General features: G+C 40.5%; 1 protein-coding gene across 1 annotated transcript in view; it reads left to right on the forward strand.

The window, feature by feature from the left end:
* The first annotated feature begins 9,275 nt into the window (after nucleotides 1-9,275).
* LOC139692477 (uncharacterized) overlaps nucleotides 9,276-18,541 on the forward strand; it is a 75,834-nt gene continuing 66,568 nt past the window's right edge. Inside the window, exon 1 of the mRNA XM_071590693.1 lies at nucleotides 9,276-9,921. Within this exon, the coding sequence (XP_071446794.1) occupies nucleotides 9,437-9,921 (485 nt within the window). The 5' untranslated portion in view covers nucleotides 9,276-9,436. The remainder of the gene's footprint in view (nucleotides 9,922-18,541) is intronic.

Consider the following 18,541-nt stretch of genomic DNA (forward strand, 5'->3'; position numbering starts at 1 on the left):
GAACAAAACAATTTTCCACTATATCTACTGGAAAAGTTATACTATCTGTTCTTCAGCATGGACTGACTTATGAAATTTCCCGCAGACCTTTCCCTTGCGAATTTACGGACTGATGCCGTCGACTGCCTTTTGATGAAGAGTGATGGAGAGCTGTTTTTTCATTCTTAAGGCATTTCCAAACATACAAAGATGGAAAGTGCTCTTCATTTCTACTAAAATATCCTATGTTAGATGTGTGTTTGGTATTAGTTCAACCAGCAGCCCAGGGAAAGCAGCACTGAGTTACAAAAGTAACATAACTCGTGGGAGCGGGCGAGTGGTTGGTACAATACGAAGGTCCGTACATTGGCAGTGGGAACGAGCATTATTTACACGTCGCCACTTATTCTTAAAATATCCACACGCGCGAGCATAGACATGAAGCAAGAAATTTAAAATTTCTTTTAATTTATTAATTGGAATAGATAGTGGCATGATAGTAGAATGCATTGCTGTGCATAAAATCTTTCCTAACTGTCGCGGAAAACCTATTCAAGTTAAGGGGAACACCAGTGTTTGGGAACCCCTGGTTTAACAGATAGAGAGTTATCTAAAGCGGCGGGAAAGAAATCCAGCGGGGGCTGGCAGTAGTATGAAGCAAACAGACAGGTTGGAACTTGGTAAACTTTGAATAAAAAGAGACGTTTCCGGCGTGATATGGTGGAATATCATGATGCTATTTTTAATTAATTGGTAAACTTTGAGTAGATAGATAGATAGATAGTGGTCTTTATTTGGGCGAAATTGAGACCAAATGGTCCCTTCTTCCATTTAACCCATCGTCATATACATATTATATTAGCCATTTAAACTTACAGTTACATTCAAATCTAAACATAAACACATAGAGATAGACATAAATTCATTAATCCAAATTTGCACATCGAAAAGAAAAAAGTATATACATATATATAGACACACACATACACATACATACACATACACACACATATATACCTATATGCATACACATACATACACATATACATACATATCCACACACACATACATATACACGCATAAAACATACATACATGCATTCATACACATGCATAAATACATACATAAGTACGCACATACACACCCATACATACATACATATACATATATAAATTAAGAATACACCTTCAAATACTCAAATTAAATGACAGTGAAGATAGAATGCAATAAAATGAGGAAAGTCTAAGCAAAGAATGAGGTTTGTGGGAAAAGCTAGGGAGAGCGTGACATTGCTCAACTAGTAAAAACCCACGCAGGAAAAACACCCACGAAGAGAAGGGGGGTGTGAAAAACCTGCGAAAACCCTATTAATTAGAGGAAAGATACATGTACATTGTAACAATCATTTTTACATTGTATACATTTTATTAAGTTACTGAAATTTAAATGGAGACATTAAATACATTGACAACACATGCGGAGTAATGAGAAGCGTAATATTTCTAAAAATAATTATGCAAACTCCTAACGCTTGAGATGACAAAACAAAAAGCAGGGTAAAAAACAAAGTAGACACAGTGATCTGTATAACAGCTGAGTGGAATGACGGAGGGATACTGGTTAAGTTAAGTACCTGAGGAAAATGAACTTGTGAAGTGCTCTTCTAAATTTTGTTGTTGATGAAGAGTTTTTTATGTCATCTGGGAGAGAGTTCCACAGACGGCATGCTGTAACATGAAAAGATTTGTGATAGATTTCCGTGCGATGGTGTGGGACAAGAAGTTTATTATTACCCCTGGTATTTCTGTTGTGGATTGAGTTGATGAAGAGGAAGTTTTTGTATAGATATTTAGGTGTGTGCTTTGAAAGTATTCCGTAGAGAAGTGAAAGAATATGTAAATGCCTGCGGCCTTCTAGCTTTAACCAGGATATTCTATTAAATGAGTAGGTGAGTGATATAAATATTATTAGAAGAGATGAGAGCAGAACCAACTAATTTTTCTTTTTCAACAAGGGTTCTTTATCAGGCCTGCACGACAACAAATAATAATAGGAAAGAAGAGTGTATGCGATGAACTAGAGGGAATAATTGAGGGTATGGACAAGGATGGGAATGAGATAATTCGGTAAAAAAAGGGATGACCACGGGGAGAAAATAGTTTAATTTCTTAGGAGAAATGATTTATATTTTAGTAAATAATTATTAAGTATATAATTAAGTATATGTACCTACCACCTGGTTTAAATACCACCATAGATTCAGTGGAAGTGCGGGAAGATTCAGGGAGATGCCAGTTATGGTTCGGCCACAAATTCAGGATTCTCACAGTTTCCCAGAAGCAGATTCGGATTCGGAACAATTAAGTGTCTATGAAAAGTTACGCTAAATTCACGTGGATGAAAAGGGAAAATTTGAAGCGAATGTAATGGAGGATGTTTCGCTCGGGCAAGTAGAATGGAGTACCAGGAAGTTGGTAATTACACACTGGTGTAAGGACAAGAGTTTGGGTACAATGGTGCTAACAAAGACAGGAAGATGTAAAAGAAAAGTAAATGCTAGACGCAAGCGAAACGACATGAATGCTTAATATGAAAAGAATTTGGAAATCATGGGTTGGGGAAGAAATATTTAGGAAGATTGAGGTGAGCAGAAATGGTAGACTGTAAATACAAAATTAGGAAGGTGATTTGACGAAAAGCTGGACTCTCAATTAAGGTGTGAACCGAACAGAGAGAAAGAATGGTTGCGGGAAAAGCAATGAGAAAATATGAAGGGTTTACAGAGATGGGGTATAATGGTTGTCTTGTAAAGAAAATGAAAGATCTGGTAGAAAGAGAGTAAAATACGTAAACACGGCAAACGACAAAAAAGTAAAAATATTAATCGAATCGGAAGTGGTTCAGCTATGATGGAAAGTATACATGTAAGAGATATGTGTAAAATATTTGACCCGCCGGTTTAGAAATTAACAGTGAACATGTCGTCCAGGAGAGATCAGGTTCAGTGGTGGCGAGATAGATAAGGTAGCATAACAAATAATAACGAAGAATACTGAGGACTGACATCCCTTCTGAACTACTCCAGAGGAAAGCATAGAAGGAGGAGTACGTATTTGCATGTATGAGGGATGTAGTTGGTCTAAAGAATTTTTTCGATCAGCATTATTTCCCAACCCAGAAAAGAGGAAAACGCTAGAACCTAGGTGAAGGAGATGGCATCATAGTCGCCCGCAGCAAAGGAAATAGTTCATGGATTATCAATAAAATGATGCAAAATTGGACAAAATGATTGCCTAGCAGAAGATCATTTTGAGCGCACAGTGGGTACGCATAACACCAAAGCTGTAAGAGGTCACTGGTAGAATGGCATACGGAGTGAAACGAGAATATGTCAGTTTACTTCGCGGATTTCAAGAAACCGAATTTTAATGTGGGAAATCTTAAACTTAAATTAAATTTTCAATTTTCCCCGTCGCCCGATGGAGAAAATTGGGGCCAAATAATGGGCATATTCCAGGATATATGAGTAACTGGAGTGATAAGGGACTAAACCAAAACCTGTTCATCCTAGACTGTACAGGTGCGGGTAACGGATGGGAACCCTGGATGGTCAGCGATAGGCATGAGATAGGGTTTTCACTATCACCTATTCCACGTGCTCGCAGAGGAAATGGTAAAAGAAGCTTGGGAAGTGCCTGGAGTTAGAGACGAAAATAGGTTTGAATTGAAATAAGCTAAATTTGCGGATGATCAAGCTTCATTTCGCCAGTCAGCCAAGGCATTGCAATTATTGCTGTGCACATTAAAGAACTAGTGTGATTGGTGTGAAATGTATTGAACGAGAACCGATTATAAGAAAGAGAAGGTAATGAGTCCCTCAGGTAATAGAGAAATTAAGCTAAGCATTACAGCTTGGGGTCAGAAACTAGAGCACGTAGAAAAGTTCACCTCCAAGTGTTTAAAACGAAGATGAACCAAATGACAAGGGCATTGGAGTAAGAATTGCGTTACGCAAAGAAGTTTTTGGAATGAATTTATGACGAGTTCATTAATTTAATAAAGGATGTATTTAAACTTTGATATGTGGCGTAGTTTACTATGACTCGGAAACCTGGCTTTTGAGGCGAAGAATTGAGTTTAGATTCGAGACTTTTTTGAGATATGGGTGTGGAGAAGCATGGAAAAAATCGACAGATAGGAAATAAACGAAGAAGTGTTACTCATGTTAAGGGTAGAGTGAAGGTTGTTGGAAGAAATTCGAAGAGGGCAGAAGTGGGTGAAGGAGTTACTGAAAGGTATTGGAATGTTAAGGTCTGTAACAGTGGGAAAATCGAGATAGGGTGAACCAAAAAAAATTACCAAGTTATACAGGTACAGAACGAAGAGCGGTAGAAAAATGTTGAGTTTAAAAATGATTTGTTCTGATGAAGGGTGTTAGTGTCGTGCTTGGTGAGGATGAGAAATGTAAAATTGCTTAATGCCTGCGCCCATTAAAAGCTTACCTTGACTTGTTGTTAGTAATAATTAGATTTTTCGAATATCTCTCCCGAATATATACCCCTTTTTGTGCTAATTTAATAAAAGACACGGTGCAAAATAATAAGGTAGCTAATCCGAACATTCTCCTCCCTGGGGCCTTTACCTCAGGCTTTGGAATCACGCTCGTTTCTTGAAAGCTACTGGGTTTATATGCGGTACTCAAGAATAAACTTACATTAACACTCATCTATAAACTCCATGGTTAATGCGAGTAGCAGAGTAGCAGAATACGTTTATTTGCCAACGTCGTAGTGGTTTATAGAGATATCTGTACTCGTACGACATCTGCTCTACACTTGATTTATTAAATTTTACTTGCATAATCTCTCCAACTGTAGTACTATGGAACTAATAATACATTTTCAACATCATTGCTAATGAGATATCCTTCCAATTAATGTTAGAGATTCAATCTGTAATTTAATCTTTGCTCCGTGAGTGATTTCCAGCCTGGATCTTCTAAAATTCTTTATGTGCTACCCAGTTTATCATGAAAACGTTTTACAAATCCAGCCCCTCCACGCCACACGCGATATAATTCGGCAATCAATCCAACTCCATGATGATCCCATATATTAGCAATTCTAAATGAGGCTTTTAGAAGTGAGGAATTCTAACCTGCGAAAGATAACATTTCTCTTTGACCTTTTCATCACATTTACCCAATACTCCTCTGATAAATCATACATTTTTATTTTCTTACCCAAATATTCCCCGTATATGTTTTACCAAGGATAGGTGAGGTGAGTGAGGGTAATGCTTCGACCTGATGGAAGTCCTTCGATTCTGCCGAGTTAGGGTTTAGAGGTTACCATAGAATGGCATCCGTCAAAGAGAAGAACTGCGTAGCCATGAAGGGTTTAGGAAATGGAAGAATATAGTGGAGAGCTGTGCCAAACCAATTCAATGGTAAATGATGATTAATAGCGTTGATTTTACTTAGAATTCATCGACATTTCGTTAGTAAGTTATCAAACATGGAAATTATATCCGCATATGCACATTCTCGGTTTTGAACAAGTTTTACATTCTCAAGGGCTCTAAATTACTTTTGGTTGATAAATGTGCACCATCAATAAATATTATTTGATGGATTTGATGTATTGCAAACGCCACCTGCTCCTTTCACTTCGAGTAAGCCACGAAAACAAGATCCAAGAATTAATTGATTGAGGTTCTCATTTCACATTCTTTGGATAATAGTCATAGGCACATTTGGAATGTTCATTGTATAATGATAACATCTGGCGAAAGAACCTCGCAGAATTCGACACGAGTTCATTTGGCCGATACGTTATCAGCTCAACAGTTATTTTTCTAAAGAAGCGCAAGGTGTCACTGGAAAAATATTTATTTCAACTCTTGGGCGTAATAAAATTCGTGGAAGTCAGTGCCCAACGTAACCTCTAGCATTGCGTGCAACGATTACTTGGCATCTCCAATGGGAAGGCACCTACTGTTATATCGTTGTGATTGATAAGTTGATACGGACGTTGGGAAGGAGAAGGGGCAGTCTATTAACATTGGGCCCATCGGATTGCGTTATCAAGTGCCTACCTGTTGAACAGAAATTTTTCTGCATTATTTGTTTTATGATTTGATGAGTGCACTGCGGTAGTTTGGATGGGGTCTACAGAATCTTAGATATAAAATCTGTCACCATTGCAGTGCAAAGTTTTCAGGAATGAATGCATATCCATATTTTGACGTCTCGTTATTTAAATAACTCTTCGAGAAAACATGTTAAAATTGTAATTCAGACCATAATATTCAAAATACTTTCTCAATTAGACCCCTAAGAAAAGGTAACAGGTTTCGCTGACTCCCATTTGGAAAACCTAAGGGGATATTGGACTCTAAAACGAGAAATTTCCACTTTCTTGCATTTTGTACACTTCTCTTGGATGCTCCTTTTAAGAGGTTCATAAAGAAACCGTTCTGCCTTCATAAATTTGGTAATAAAAAAACCTCGGAATGTTAGACTAAATATTACAAAATTCACACGAGTACTGTACGTGCAAAAATATTGATAGGTAAGTCATAAAAAATACTTCCCCCCAGTCTCATTTTCGGTGGCACAGGAAGCGGGAGAGAGATGAAGTGAGAGCAAAAATCAGAAGAATGGTAGGAATGAAGCGGATTGATCGATTGGTGGAACCATCGTCAATATTATTTGAAGAGATAATGTAAAAAATCTTAGACACAGGCATACAGGAAAAAAAATGAAGGGATAAGATTGCGGGGTATTTTCTCAAATCCTTGCTGACCGCTGAAATTTTTAGATAACCTTGAACGCAGCCCAGAATGATATGTGCGCAAATATTGATGGAATGCTACAAGGAAAGAAGATACGGAGTTATATAAAGGTTAAGGGACAAGAGATCTTAATCTGAACCTTGAGGAATTGCGAATATTTGTTGTTGATAAAGGTAAGTAAAGTCAGCGTTCAAAGGGAAGAGTCACTATGACACTCCCCTTTGGACGTACATTTAAAAAACTTTTATCTGATAAGACGCACACGTATGGACGATTCTGCGAACGATATAAGGCGTGCCACGACTTGTGACTAACATTTCAAATCAAGAGGATCTTGGATGCCAGTGCCCTATGAAAATAAAAGCTCCGTTTTTTTGGAAAGTAACAGTAATCAAATTGATTGAGATTCACTAGCAAAATTTAACCCTGAAAACTACAATCCCTAGCACAAACTAAGGGAAACCAGGAATGTTATTTCTCTTACGAAATAAAAAAATGAATGTACTCCTGGATGAGAGTGCTCGACATGTCGTAATCAGAACTTCTTACGTGCCGCAATCCCAGCCTAGTAGTGAATTGGAAAATGAACTCGATCAGCAACCGGTTAGTGAATCGCATAAGATATTTTAATTTACTCGACACATTAAGAATGAGGTCAGGTACGTGAAGTATTTAACACTCATCCCTCGATTCCGTCAAGTTACTACGTTATTTTCATGTGTTCTCCAAAACTCTCGAATCGTCAATCCAACCTGAAGGCATGAATTTCCAAATCAAAACCACCACGTACATAAACTTCTCCGTTGGAGGAATCTCAGCGCTCTTACGCATGCTGGGACGACGGTAACGTTTCAAAATGAAGGACACGAGCACCTAAAATTATTCCAATAAATTCAGATGACGATACAACTAGAGGAGAGAATTCGTCCTCGCTCATCCATCCGATGCCCTTGAAATTATTGAGACCTTACATTCAATGCAATGCGGCGAGGTAAGTAGAACATCACGGTTATAGGTTCCAGAGCGGCGTTCAAGGAAATCTTCATCGATTCTACTAGAAGGTTAGCACTCGGCACCAAGTAATATTTTTTGCTAATATGCTGTTCTTGTTTTTCTTTCTACTTTGTTTCGTGTTTTGTTCCTACATTTAATTACCTTATTTGTCCTTGCGCAGCGTCATTAGCTAAAGTTAACATATTCGATTGACTTGGCTTCGAAGTCCAACCATTATTTTCTTATCCAAATCATAATTTCATATATTTACGCAGAGCAAGTCATTACTTCATAATCTGCCATTGATGGCCCCCATTAAATATAAGACAAAAATATGGATGGTAGCTCAATATACGAGATGGCGCTGGCGTGTATGTGTAAGGAATCTAATAAATAACGCATTTCGTAGATATTTAATATTGTTCAATCAGGTCAGGTCATTTTTGTCTACGTATTATTTATATTTAATTAAAGAAATGAATTTTATTTGCTGCTTCAGAGGTTTTCGCCTTTTCGGTTCAATGAACATAATTTTCTCGGTGCGTTGAGAACCGTGATGAAGACTTCGGCTTATAACAAATAAAATTTTCTATTGGGGTTGTCCGAGGTGAAATACACATACATATAAGCATTTGCATGTTCGTGTGCGTATGCGTACATGTCAAATATTTGTGAGTGTCCTTTCTTTGTGCGTGTGTGTTCAGTTAAGTTTTGAATCAAAGTTTATATGTATGTGTCGTCGCTGAAGAGTGTTCGAGCGGAAACGGAGACGATCGTTCTTGAATCAAATCTCGGTCGCAGTGATGCATATGCCAAAAGGAATTTTGTCGAGCAACACTGACTTTGCAGCATGAAGCATACTGTGGGATTTATGCTGTAGAGAATCGGTATGAAGCGGATGTTGCCAACCGTCGCCGTAGGAAATCGTGGCCATTTTTCAATATTATTATAAGTCCATCCTCGTGAAGCTAAATGAAAATGGCTCATCCCAGCATTCCACCTCCTCTCGTTTATTTCTTTTCTCACCTGAGGAGGAGGCCCCACATAGTCGACGCATGCGCACTTCCTTATGCACTGCTCAATAAATGCCGACGACGTTGTTTACTGGTGTAATCCTCGCCCTCGAGTAATTCACGCAGCCGGTGCTTGCCTTTTTATCGCCGCTCCGTTGGCCGCCTCCTCTTAGAAAGAGAGCCATTTCCTTCCTGGTATCGGGCACCATATCTTTTCCTGGAAAATCGGCATTATTCAATCGACTAAATATTTTTGACGTCATCTCGTGTACACAAGCGTTCCTTCCTCCGGGAAAAGCCCCAGATCGATAAGTTAAACCGCATATGGTACGTGTAATGTGACGCCGTAAAGGAATAGGGAATTCGGCGAATAGCAGTAGCTTAGTGACCATCCTCCGACGTGAGTCCTTGCTCGGTGTTTGTACGGCTAACCATTCCCTACCAAGACCTCGCCGCCTCTCACGCGACCCCAACAAACCTCACACCTCTCTCTCTCTCTCTCTCTGGGATTCTAATCCAGCGACTTGCCCACTACCGCCCTCTGTCCCTCCGTTTCAACCCCTCTCGCACATCCTGAGATGATCCGAAGTCGCGACCAAACATAGGAAATCGGTTTAATCGTCGGAACAATCGGAAAGAAACCGAGAGGCCACCGCATGGGAAAGTACTCGACCTACACTGCCGCTTTCAAATTAAAGGTGATAGCCTACGCCGAGGAGTACGGCATCCGGGCGGCCGGCCGGGAATACTGCGTCGCGGAATTCAACGTGCGCTACTGGAGTAAGCAGAAGGATGCCCTACTACGGGCGAAGATGTCGACCAAAGCATTCCGGGGACCGAAGACTGGAAGATTCCCGGAGATCGAGGAAGAACTTCTGGTTTACGTGAGGCGGATGAGGAACTGCGGAGGAGTGTCGAACGACATGATGCTCTCCAGGGCACGGGAGATAGCCAGGAGGCACGGCATCGACGGCACGCAGTTCAAAGTCAGCCGAGGGTGGCTGTGTGGCTTCATGAGACGCCACGGTCTCGTCCTGCGTCGGGGACAGTTCTCGGGCCTCGAGACGACCGTGGAGCGAGGTGGCCAAGGAGACGCCGCCGACGCCGGAGGGACCGCTGGCCTCCGGGTGTCGAGCAGACCGTAAGTGTTTCGACGGGGATTTCGGCGGGGTGGGCGCGGAATGCGGGAGGAACTCGACGACGTCGGAGAGGACTCCGCGGAGATTTTCAAGGGCGCTCGGGCTAAATTTAAAGCGACTCGTCGCTGCATCGAACGCGAAAGACAAAATATCCGTCAGCGTCTGCGGCATTAAGATTCGGAAACTCTTGCTGGTGGGAAATATTCTATGCGCCTTCATGCGTTTCATTTTTCGGTAGACCAATACTCATTTTTTTTAAAGCAATAATCGAAAATCGTGAACAATATGTTCGGTATTTTAGTAAAGAATTTAATTAGAAGACGATAATACGCTGATGAGAAGCCAATCGCTTCAAAGTGGTTAAAAGTTCATCACAATGAATTGGGTAGTGGATGGGAAGTGGATAGAGTTAATCTATAAGTTTTTCTGAATTGCAGTTGTTTATGAGTTTCCACTCTACATAATGTATATAATCTATCATACTTGAAGGAGATCTTCCCATCTGACAACGTCATCGAACGAATGCTGGACAAAATTTGTTTTGCATGCAGTAGAAACTCTAATTAATAATATATATACCGTTATTATTTATTATGTTTGATATTCTACCGGCTTAAGGTAGGTTTTGGATGGACATAGCCTTTACAACGGTAAAACAATACTTGCCCGCGCCTCTCCTAACAGAGCACAACCTGACATCCGATACACTACAATTTATTGAATACCCTTCTTCAATTCTTCATACTACCTGCCACAGCGTCCAACATGACTATTTTTTGCCTACCCCTTCCTCGCTTGGCTAGCATTTTGCCTTCTACCACAATAGTTTACCGTATTCTATAAATTTTAAAAATATATATAGTAATTTGTCCATCTACTTCTCTGACTTAATGGTACCGTCCGTATTTTTGTGAAGTCCAAGTTTCCATCACATCTTCATAAGTCGGGGTAATCGGTATCAACGGATTGGTGAGGAAGACAGTGTTACCCTGGGATACTTTTCTGGGTCACAAATGGGCTCATTGACTGGAAATAATACGTCGTCTTCTTTTTAACTTGGAATTTTCCATCCTACGAAACAATTAGAATGGTCGGGGGCATTTTTATAAACACATATATGGGCTAGTAACCGTTTTGACAAAACATTGGTTAAAATAGTTGCTATAAAAATATTTTTCATTCATTTGAATAAATGATCCGTCGCCTAAATACGCTAGCACTGATATGGATTCCCACATGGTCTGAGATCTTGTTTTTGAAGTTGAATTCACATTGTGCACACCGCAAGAATGTCGAAACAATTTGGGATCATCTGAAAGTAATAATAATGGAAAATGTTAGATTTGAGACCAAACGTCCTTATTTTAATGGTTGCCAAAACAAATCTGCCGGCTTGTAAATTCTCCTTTGGTCATCTCAAATTTCAAAATTATGATTTACAATGGCCATAAACGGAACTCACATTTCATAATTTTGGTACAGCTTAAAAAGGTGCTTTAATGGACAGTTAATTGTTTTGTGCTATCGAAACTCAAGAACGATAACCGTAGCATCAGCAGCAAGATGACACGTCTGCTTAGATCCAATTCAAATATTAGAGCCCGGCCAAAGGATTTCTTATAAACTAATATCATACTTCGTCCATAATTTCGTGGTTTTTTAATATTTTAACCTGTCGGATGAAAATTTGAAGCTTCAGCGTAATTGTTCGAGAAAAAATTTAGATTGTAATCCGCTCGCGCAAGTTGATCTCACGAGAATACCTTAATTGAAACCAAACCGATGCGTGGATATAGCATTTAATTCCCAACACGGAAACATCATTCTCGTTCAAATTAACAGCCTTCTCTTCACTATTGAGTGTATGATAAAAAGGATAACGCAGAATACTCACCTTTATGAGTAATATAGAAATACTCGTATTTCTGATGGGGCAGTCCGCGTGATCCTTGTAGCACACGACATCCTTAGTTCTGGGAGTGAGAACCGATTCTGATAAAATACATATCACTTGTGTTTCTTATCAAGCGCGTGATAAAATTTTGTGAGCCTGATTACTTGTAGGGTAATTAAATTTCAATGCGTGAAGCATCCCTCAGTCTTGCATTCTTGTAGTCATCGCTTAAAAGTGATTTTTGAGGGTACTTAAGAAAGGAGATTGCGCCGTCGTTTTCCCATGGTAAACAGTGTTATAGTATCCCCGAGGGTGACTGGCATTGCCTGGGAATTCTTGTCCTAATACGGAAATCAATAATATAATGCTATCTTAAGTGAAGCACTCGAAAAGAGGAGAATCCAATGGCGGGATGTGACTCGAACGTCATTCAAGTGATGGCCGCTGATCTTGCTGCATATGAACTGAAATACCTGAAAAACATTCAGTCACCCGGCGTAAAATTTTGCACTGACTCTTATATATCTTAAATATTCTAAGATATGCCTTCATTATTCTCCCCGAGTTCGTTATCAGGTTTTTGCCTTCGAAAAAATTGACGCGATTCCAGATTGGTCAGCAGCTTGGCAAGCGTTGAACATTATAACTATCCATATATTTTCACCGTCATCTCATAGGTAATCATTCTTGAATCGAAAGAAATCCTTCCCGCTAACCATGACGGAGGTATTATTTTGAAATATGTCTAATAATGGCGGACGGAAACTTTCATTATCATTTACGTAATGTTCTACAAAGTTCTAAAGTTAACTCCGTCAGCTACGTGTACTCCCTACCCTGACAGCGATGGCTTCGGTGTGTGTAAATTGGTATTAGGACGGTAGCTAACAATTTCTCAGCTGCATATATGTAGTATAGATTTGAGTGGAGGGGTGCATTAAAATAACTCAAAGATATGTTTACTTATTCAAAGTCCATTCTACCGAACAAATACAGGGCAGGATAAAATAATATTTACCAGTACTGATGCTTCTGGTTGGTTAATTTAATTCGAAAATAGTAAGTAATAAACGCTGGTATTTATTCCTTGATAATTGAGGAGATAATCAATGATTTATTTTATTACATTTTCGTATCATAGAAAAAAGCAGATGGTGATGAGGAGATCTTCTTAACGTTAACGATGGCGTGTTTTCCCATGTTTCCGCTGCTTTTACGAATATTGCGATGGAAAGAGTACTCAAGTGTACCAGTTCTGAAACCTCTTCATCGAAAGCAATTTATCCAGCTGTTGTCATCGCCATACTTTGTCATTGAGTCATAAATTTCTTCAAATTCTGTCTATTTCATGCGTTCTTTTTTCGTTTTCGTCGCTGGATGAGCCATTTACCCTCATTCAATGTCGAATTGTTTTGCTTGTGAATCTGCCAGTGTTCTTAAGACTTGACACTCTTCCTCCACGTTTTCATTTCCGATAGCCATATGGCACTCCACGAGCGGAAGGAGAATCTTCCAATGAGTCTCGCCGACCTAAGAATAATGCACGGATTGATTCATAGTCGAACTGGTGGTCAACTTGAGCTCGGAAATACTTTCAAAAAAACCTACTCATGGAGGGGATCACTCAGAGCAGATGGCCGTGAGCGCCAACAAGAGAGAAGAAAGGACCTCATAGGAATAACCCTCTCCTCTTAATTTTCGTTGCTCCCATTAATTTCACACGACCTGTGATTCAATGACTTTAATCCAGCCATTAAATTTCACCAAGAGCCAGCGAAAGGAAGAATGTGAAGTTCTTAAAAAGGAGTAGGGGTCGAAGTTCAGGTAACAAGGCAATGAGTCGCGAGAAAGTTTCGTATGACAGTCCTGAGACGCGTTCATTCCTAGAACATCCATTGCCTCCCAATAAGGCAATCATGCTTAGGAACATAGAAGGACACGAGAAACATTTTCATTTGTGTACATAACTGGCGTGGCCTTTATTCCCCGAGAATTCGAGCATCCTCGCCCTTATCTCTCCTCCCTGAGTTATATAACACAAACGAGTATGCATGCGTATAAAGGTAATTTTGAAATTACTGTGGGACAAATAAAATCTACAATTGTGTCTTGCCACATTATTCATGTGGGAAAAATAGTTCAACCAAAGCAACATAATTTAGATGGGATGAGCATGAGGGAACTATATCGATAACCTGAAAACAATGATCTTTCCCTGCCTTCAAATCCATCAGAGTACGTTTTTGAGAAGTTCGCAATCGTCCTTCGGATGCTTTCCTCTTTATTTTCAATGGTACCTCTTATAAAATTGTGTTTGCTTATTTTTCATTTTTTTACAATTTCTAGATATGAATCAGAGCGCATGCGTGATGTTCATCCTCAAAAGAGAATGACCGCTAGATACTAAAAAAAAACACTGAAAATTTATATCCACCGCGTGAATGACAAAGTAATCTAATTTATGTTTTCCTGAAAGAAGAACTCTTAATGCGACTCGTTTCTCTGATTGTGGATGTACATGCCTACATTCTTGCGCTCTTTAGAGCATTGGAGAGAGCCTTGGCGGCCTGTTTTCGTAGGGCGACTAGAAGCTCTAGAAGGACGGAAATTCGCTTGCTCGTCAAAACCTCGCTTTCGAGAGAAAACATTTCGTCGAGCTGCGCAATAAGGGCGAGACTGCGCAACAAAGGTGTTCAAGACCCCTCTTTAAGTTTATGAATATGGAAGTGGAGTTGTGAGCAGTCGGAAGCGTTTCAGCACGGAGCAAGGACGGAGGGACTTTCGACGGCTGGTACGGTCGGGATTAATAATCCTGATTGTTTGCGTCCAGGGAACTCAAAGCTCATTCCTCTTAGGTACCCCTCAAGCTGGCTGGCTAAAATGTGCTTCAACTCCGAGCGGAGTTATAATTTAATTAGCGAAAAAATCTCGGTTTTGGAAATGAATACCCTCAAGGTAGAATTATTTCTCAGATATGCTAGATGTTGCCGTCTTTTATCAGTTAAAAGTTTTCCTATTTGCCTCTCCACTGGGATTGAGTGATCAGGCGAGAGGAATGAGTTTTTTATTTGGAGATTTACCAAATTCTTTTACATTATTAAAGCTTTTATATTCATCTAAGTACTTCTGCAATTGGTATGAGCTTTGAAAAGACCGATTAAAAATGTGGTATTTTACATCTTGACCGTATTCAGTAAAGGGTAACTGAATACGAATAATCAATGTATTCTAGTACTTAAATTACATCTTTATTAGTCATGTGAAGATTATACTCAGTGCTCAAACTGAAAAATAAAGTACTGAAGGAAATGAGGATTTCATAATTAGGAATGTTGTGATTAGAAGCCATAAAGGAGAGGAGGGCGAACACTTCAATTATTTAGGCAGTGTTTTATAATTGAATGGGCAAAGTAGTGGAGACATTTAGAGAAGAATTGAATCAGGTAAAGGGGCATTCATAAATATCTGCTAGTTGATGACCACTCCATTATGTTTAAGGAGAATTTTTTCTTTTGTATCCTAGTTATGTATGTCTCCGATACGTGGTTGTTGAGGGATTAAGTTTGGGTCCAGGGTTTTTGAGATATGGGTAAACGAGATAAAGGAAGTAATTAAGTATTTTAGATTGCATGCAGATATGTAGAAAGATATCCGTGGAGCTGAAAAATGGTTTAGTTGAATTGTGGTATTCTAGGGTATTTGGTATTATGGTGTATGGTTAGGATCGAAGTGTTTAGTCCCATGGTACTTCAAGCGCCTACCTTGGCAAGAAGGTTGTCGTGTGCCAAAAAAAAACTTGAGGGACGTGCAAACATGAACTTCCATTGCAATATAATTACGAAAAACATTATTCATTAATAATAATAAATGATAAGTTCACATCAATTTAAATAGATGACATAAATAAACATAACAACGTTTATCATCAGGAATTTTAAATTTATCATTGATTGCCCGAATCAGTTTGAAAAACCAAGGGACCTCAATATTAAGAAAACTAATCGTAAGAAGTTTGAAAAAGATTTTCCGTCAAAAGAGCTTCCGCGTAAAATGGCTGAGGTCAGATAGAAAATTATGCCTCAACAAGCGAAAATACTTCCTACCATAAATGCAAACTATCATTGCGCTTGGCGTTTTTTTCTGTTGCCTGACATGGCAACATTTAATTAGAGTTCATGATTTTGAAATTTCCCTTACGGATGCTAAATATATTTATGTTGTCGCAGGATGACCACAATGGCGTCCATGCATTAGGAACGCATGTATTAAAGATGGCCGAAAGAAGGAAGTAATTTTAGGCCTTTTCACCGAATACTGCCCGCTTTTCCCCGCCCGCCCAACTCACTTTTCTTTGGGGAAGAGGATCCAATTCTAAATAAATGCCGGAAAGGTAGTCTGGGTAAATTCTACGGCCGCGTATGTTTTCAACTGGCTGCTTAGGATTTAGACCTTGGTGTATTTTAATACCTACCGCTTAATTTTCGTTATGGGAGCTACTGAGACGTGTTATACCATTGCTTTTAGTCTTAATCTACATCTGCTAGTAATTCACTACTCATGGTTCATACCTTACAAGCCATCAGTGTGGTGTGTGGCAGGGGGTGCATACAGAGTACGCGAAGAGTATTGGGCATGTGTCGTGCATTAAAGACTCTTAGTTACAAAAACTCCTGTCATATTAGACATTGAAAAATTATTTGTGTTGAATTCGCGGAGGAATGATGACCACCATTTGATATGAAGATCCCATAAAGAAAAAAATATTCCCTATCCCTGGAAAAATTATTCTGGCCCACGAAGTAAGAATAAAACCAATATTAACCAATTCCTACGCATGGAAATAATAACAATATTCTTTCAATACCTATAAATAAAATCATAATATTTAAATGAAAAAAATTCATTTTCATATCATGTATAATAATATAAAATAGAGGGGAGTTAAAGAATTGGGAGTAATGCGTTTTAACTCTTGTTTTTTATACATACGAATACACCATTAGATAGTAGAAGCAAATGCAAGCAATGAGTAAATAATCTCACAAACATTCCTTTTGTAAAAATCCAAGCCGTCACTCACGTCTATTAGTCGGATTTGAACGGATACCCGCCACTCGCTTACAATTACCTCCCTAAAATCAGACGCAATGACTTCCTTTTCCACGTTTGATATTTCGCGCTCTGCTTCCCCGAAGACCAGCCGTCATGGCTTTCGTCTCTCGCAGTTCGCCCCAACGCCGCTGGAGCGCACGAGAGGGCCGTTGTAACTCGCGCGACAAGGAACAGTAGGCATACGTACTTCCTCGTTTTCGATTCCTCTGCTTGGTTTTTTCTTTTCGCCTTTTGACGAAAGCAACATGGACCTTTATATGAATGCCGTACACTATAGACTCGCCTTGGCTTTTCGCTCTTCGATGGCCGTTCACGAACGCTCAGTTATCGTGGCGGAGTTGCGTCCACAACAATGTGGAACACCAAAAGGCCTCTCCCGCTCCAAACAACAGCGAGCAGTACGCTTAAATATACATACCCTGCCCTTAATTTTTTCCATTCCTTTGTATGCAAAAGACTCCATCGTTTGTTCATCCTCTAACTCGATAGGGCCTTGGGCTCATAATCGCCGAGACTGGCGTTGTAATTTTTTTTGTCTCGAAGCCATCGAGTAGTAGGATGAATTCTCCCAGAGTCGCAAATCACCTGTCCCCTCGATCGCAGACTAAGGGAAACATCGGTTACGCACCCCTCCCCACGCCCCCGACAGAATCCTTGTGGTCACCACCAATTGGTTTTGACAATCGTATCATCCCCTGGGGGGCCTTCATTCTGAGCACCAAAAAGGTGTGCAAGGGCATTGTCGTTTCCTCGTCGACTGTGGATTGATGCATACAATATGTCCCTCTCCGCGGGAGTCCTTTCGATGAACTCTTCGCCCTTAAGCCATTGCCGGTGGCTCTCGCGTTCTCGTCAACCCTTGCGGAATCGCATAGCAATAAGGGGACAGCGGTGGCGACGGGGTGGGATGGGGTTGAAACGGGAGGTCGGGGGGAGGGGATGTGGGAGGGGAGGATGGTCTCCACCCTCATTTGCCCTCCCCCACTCCCAATCGGCCCCCTACCTCCCCCTCGGCACCACCTCCCCTTTGCTCTCTCGAGGGCGTTGAACGTTCCTTTAGGTCGAAGCTCTCCTGACCCACTTTTGGTTCCCCGACCGCCTCTCTTGTGATGTGAAAACGGACTTTATGCCCCACGCTCTCCTTCCTCGCCTCCCGCCGCCGCCGCGACCCCTCACTCCCCCCTCACTCCTCCCAACGCCCCGCACTTTCCCCTCTCTCCCTCCCTTTTCCCCCCTCCCCTTGCTCCCTGCTCCCCTCCTTCCGCCATTTCATCCTCATCCCCCCCCCACTCTCTCCCATACTCCCCTTTTATCTCGCTCTCACCCCACTTACTCCTCCTCCTCCCTCTCCCACGCGGACCCGTCTTAGAATATACTCCATTCGCATAAACAGACCTCGACACACTGCAGGAAAGCCGCCGGAGAGGACTCCCTACCGCTTTGGCTGGCTGACTCGTGTGAGGCCGACTCACAGGACTTGCTTGGCTTTCCCAAAGTAAAACTAACCAAACTCCACTCACCGCGCGATTTCCTACGCGAAATCTACAGCATCGATCCAGATTATTTACCTTTTTTTTCTCGATTTTTTTTCACCTCCACCATTTTTTTTATGCCTC

This window comes from Hetaerina americana, unplaced genomic scaffold (assembly GCF_022747635.1).
Source record: "Hetaerina americana unplaced genomic scaffold, ioHetAmer1.1.p SCAF_4, whole genome shotgun sequence".
Classification (NCBI taxonomy): Eukaryota; Metazoa; Arthropoda; class Insecta; order Odonata; family Calopterygidae; genus Hetaerina; species Hetaerina americana.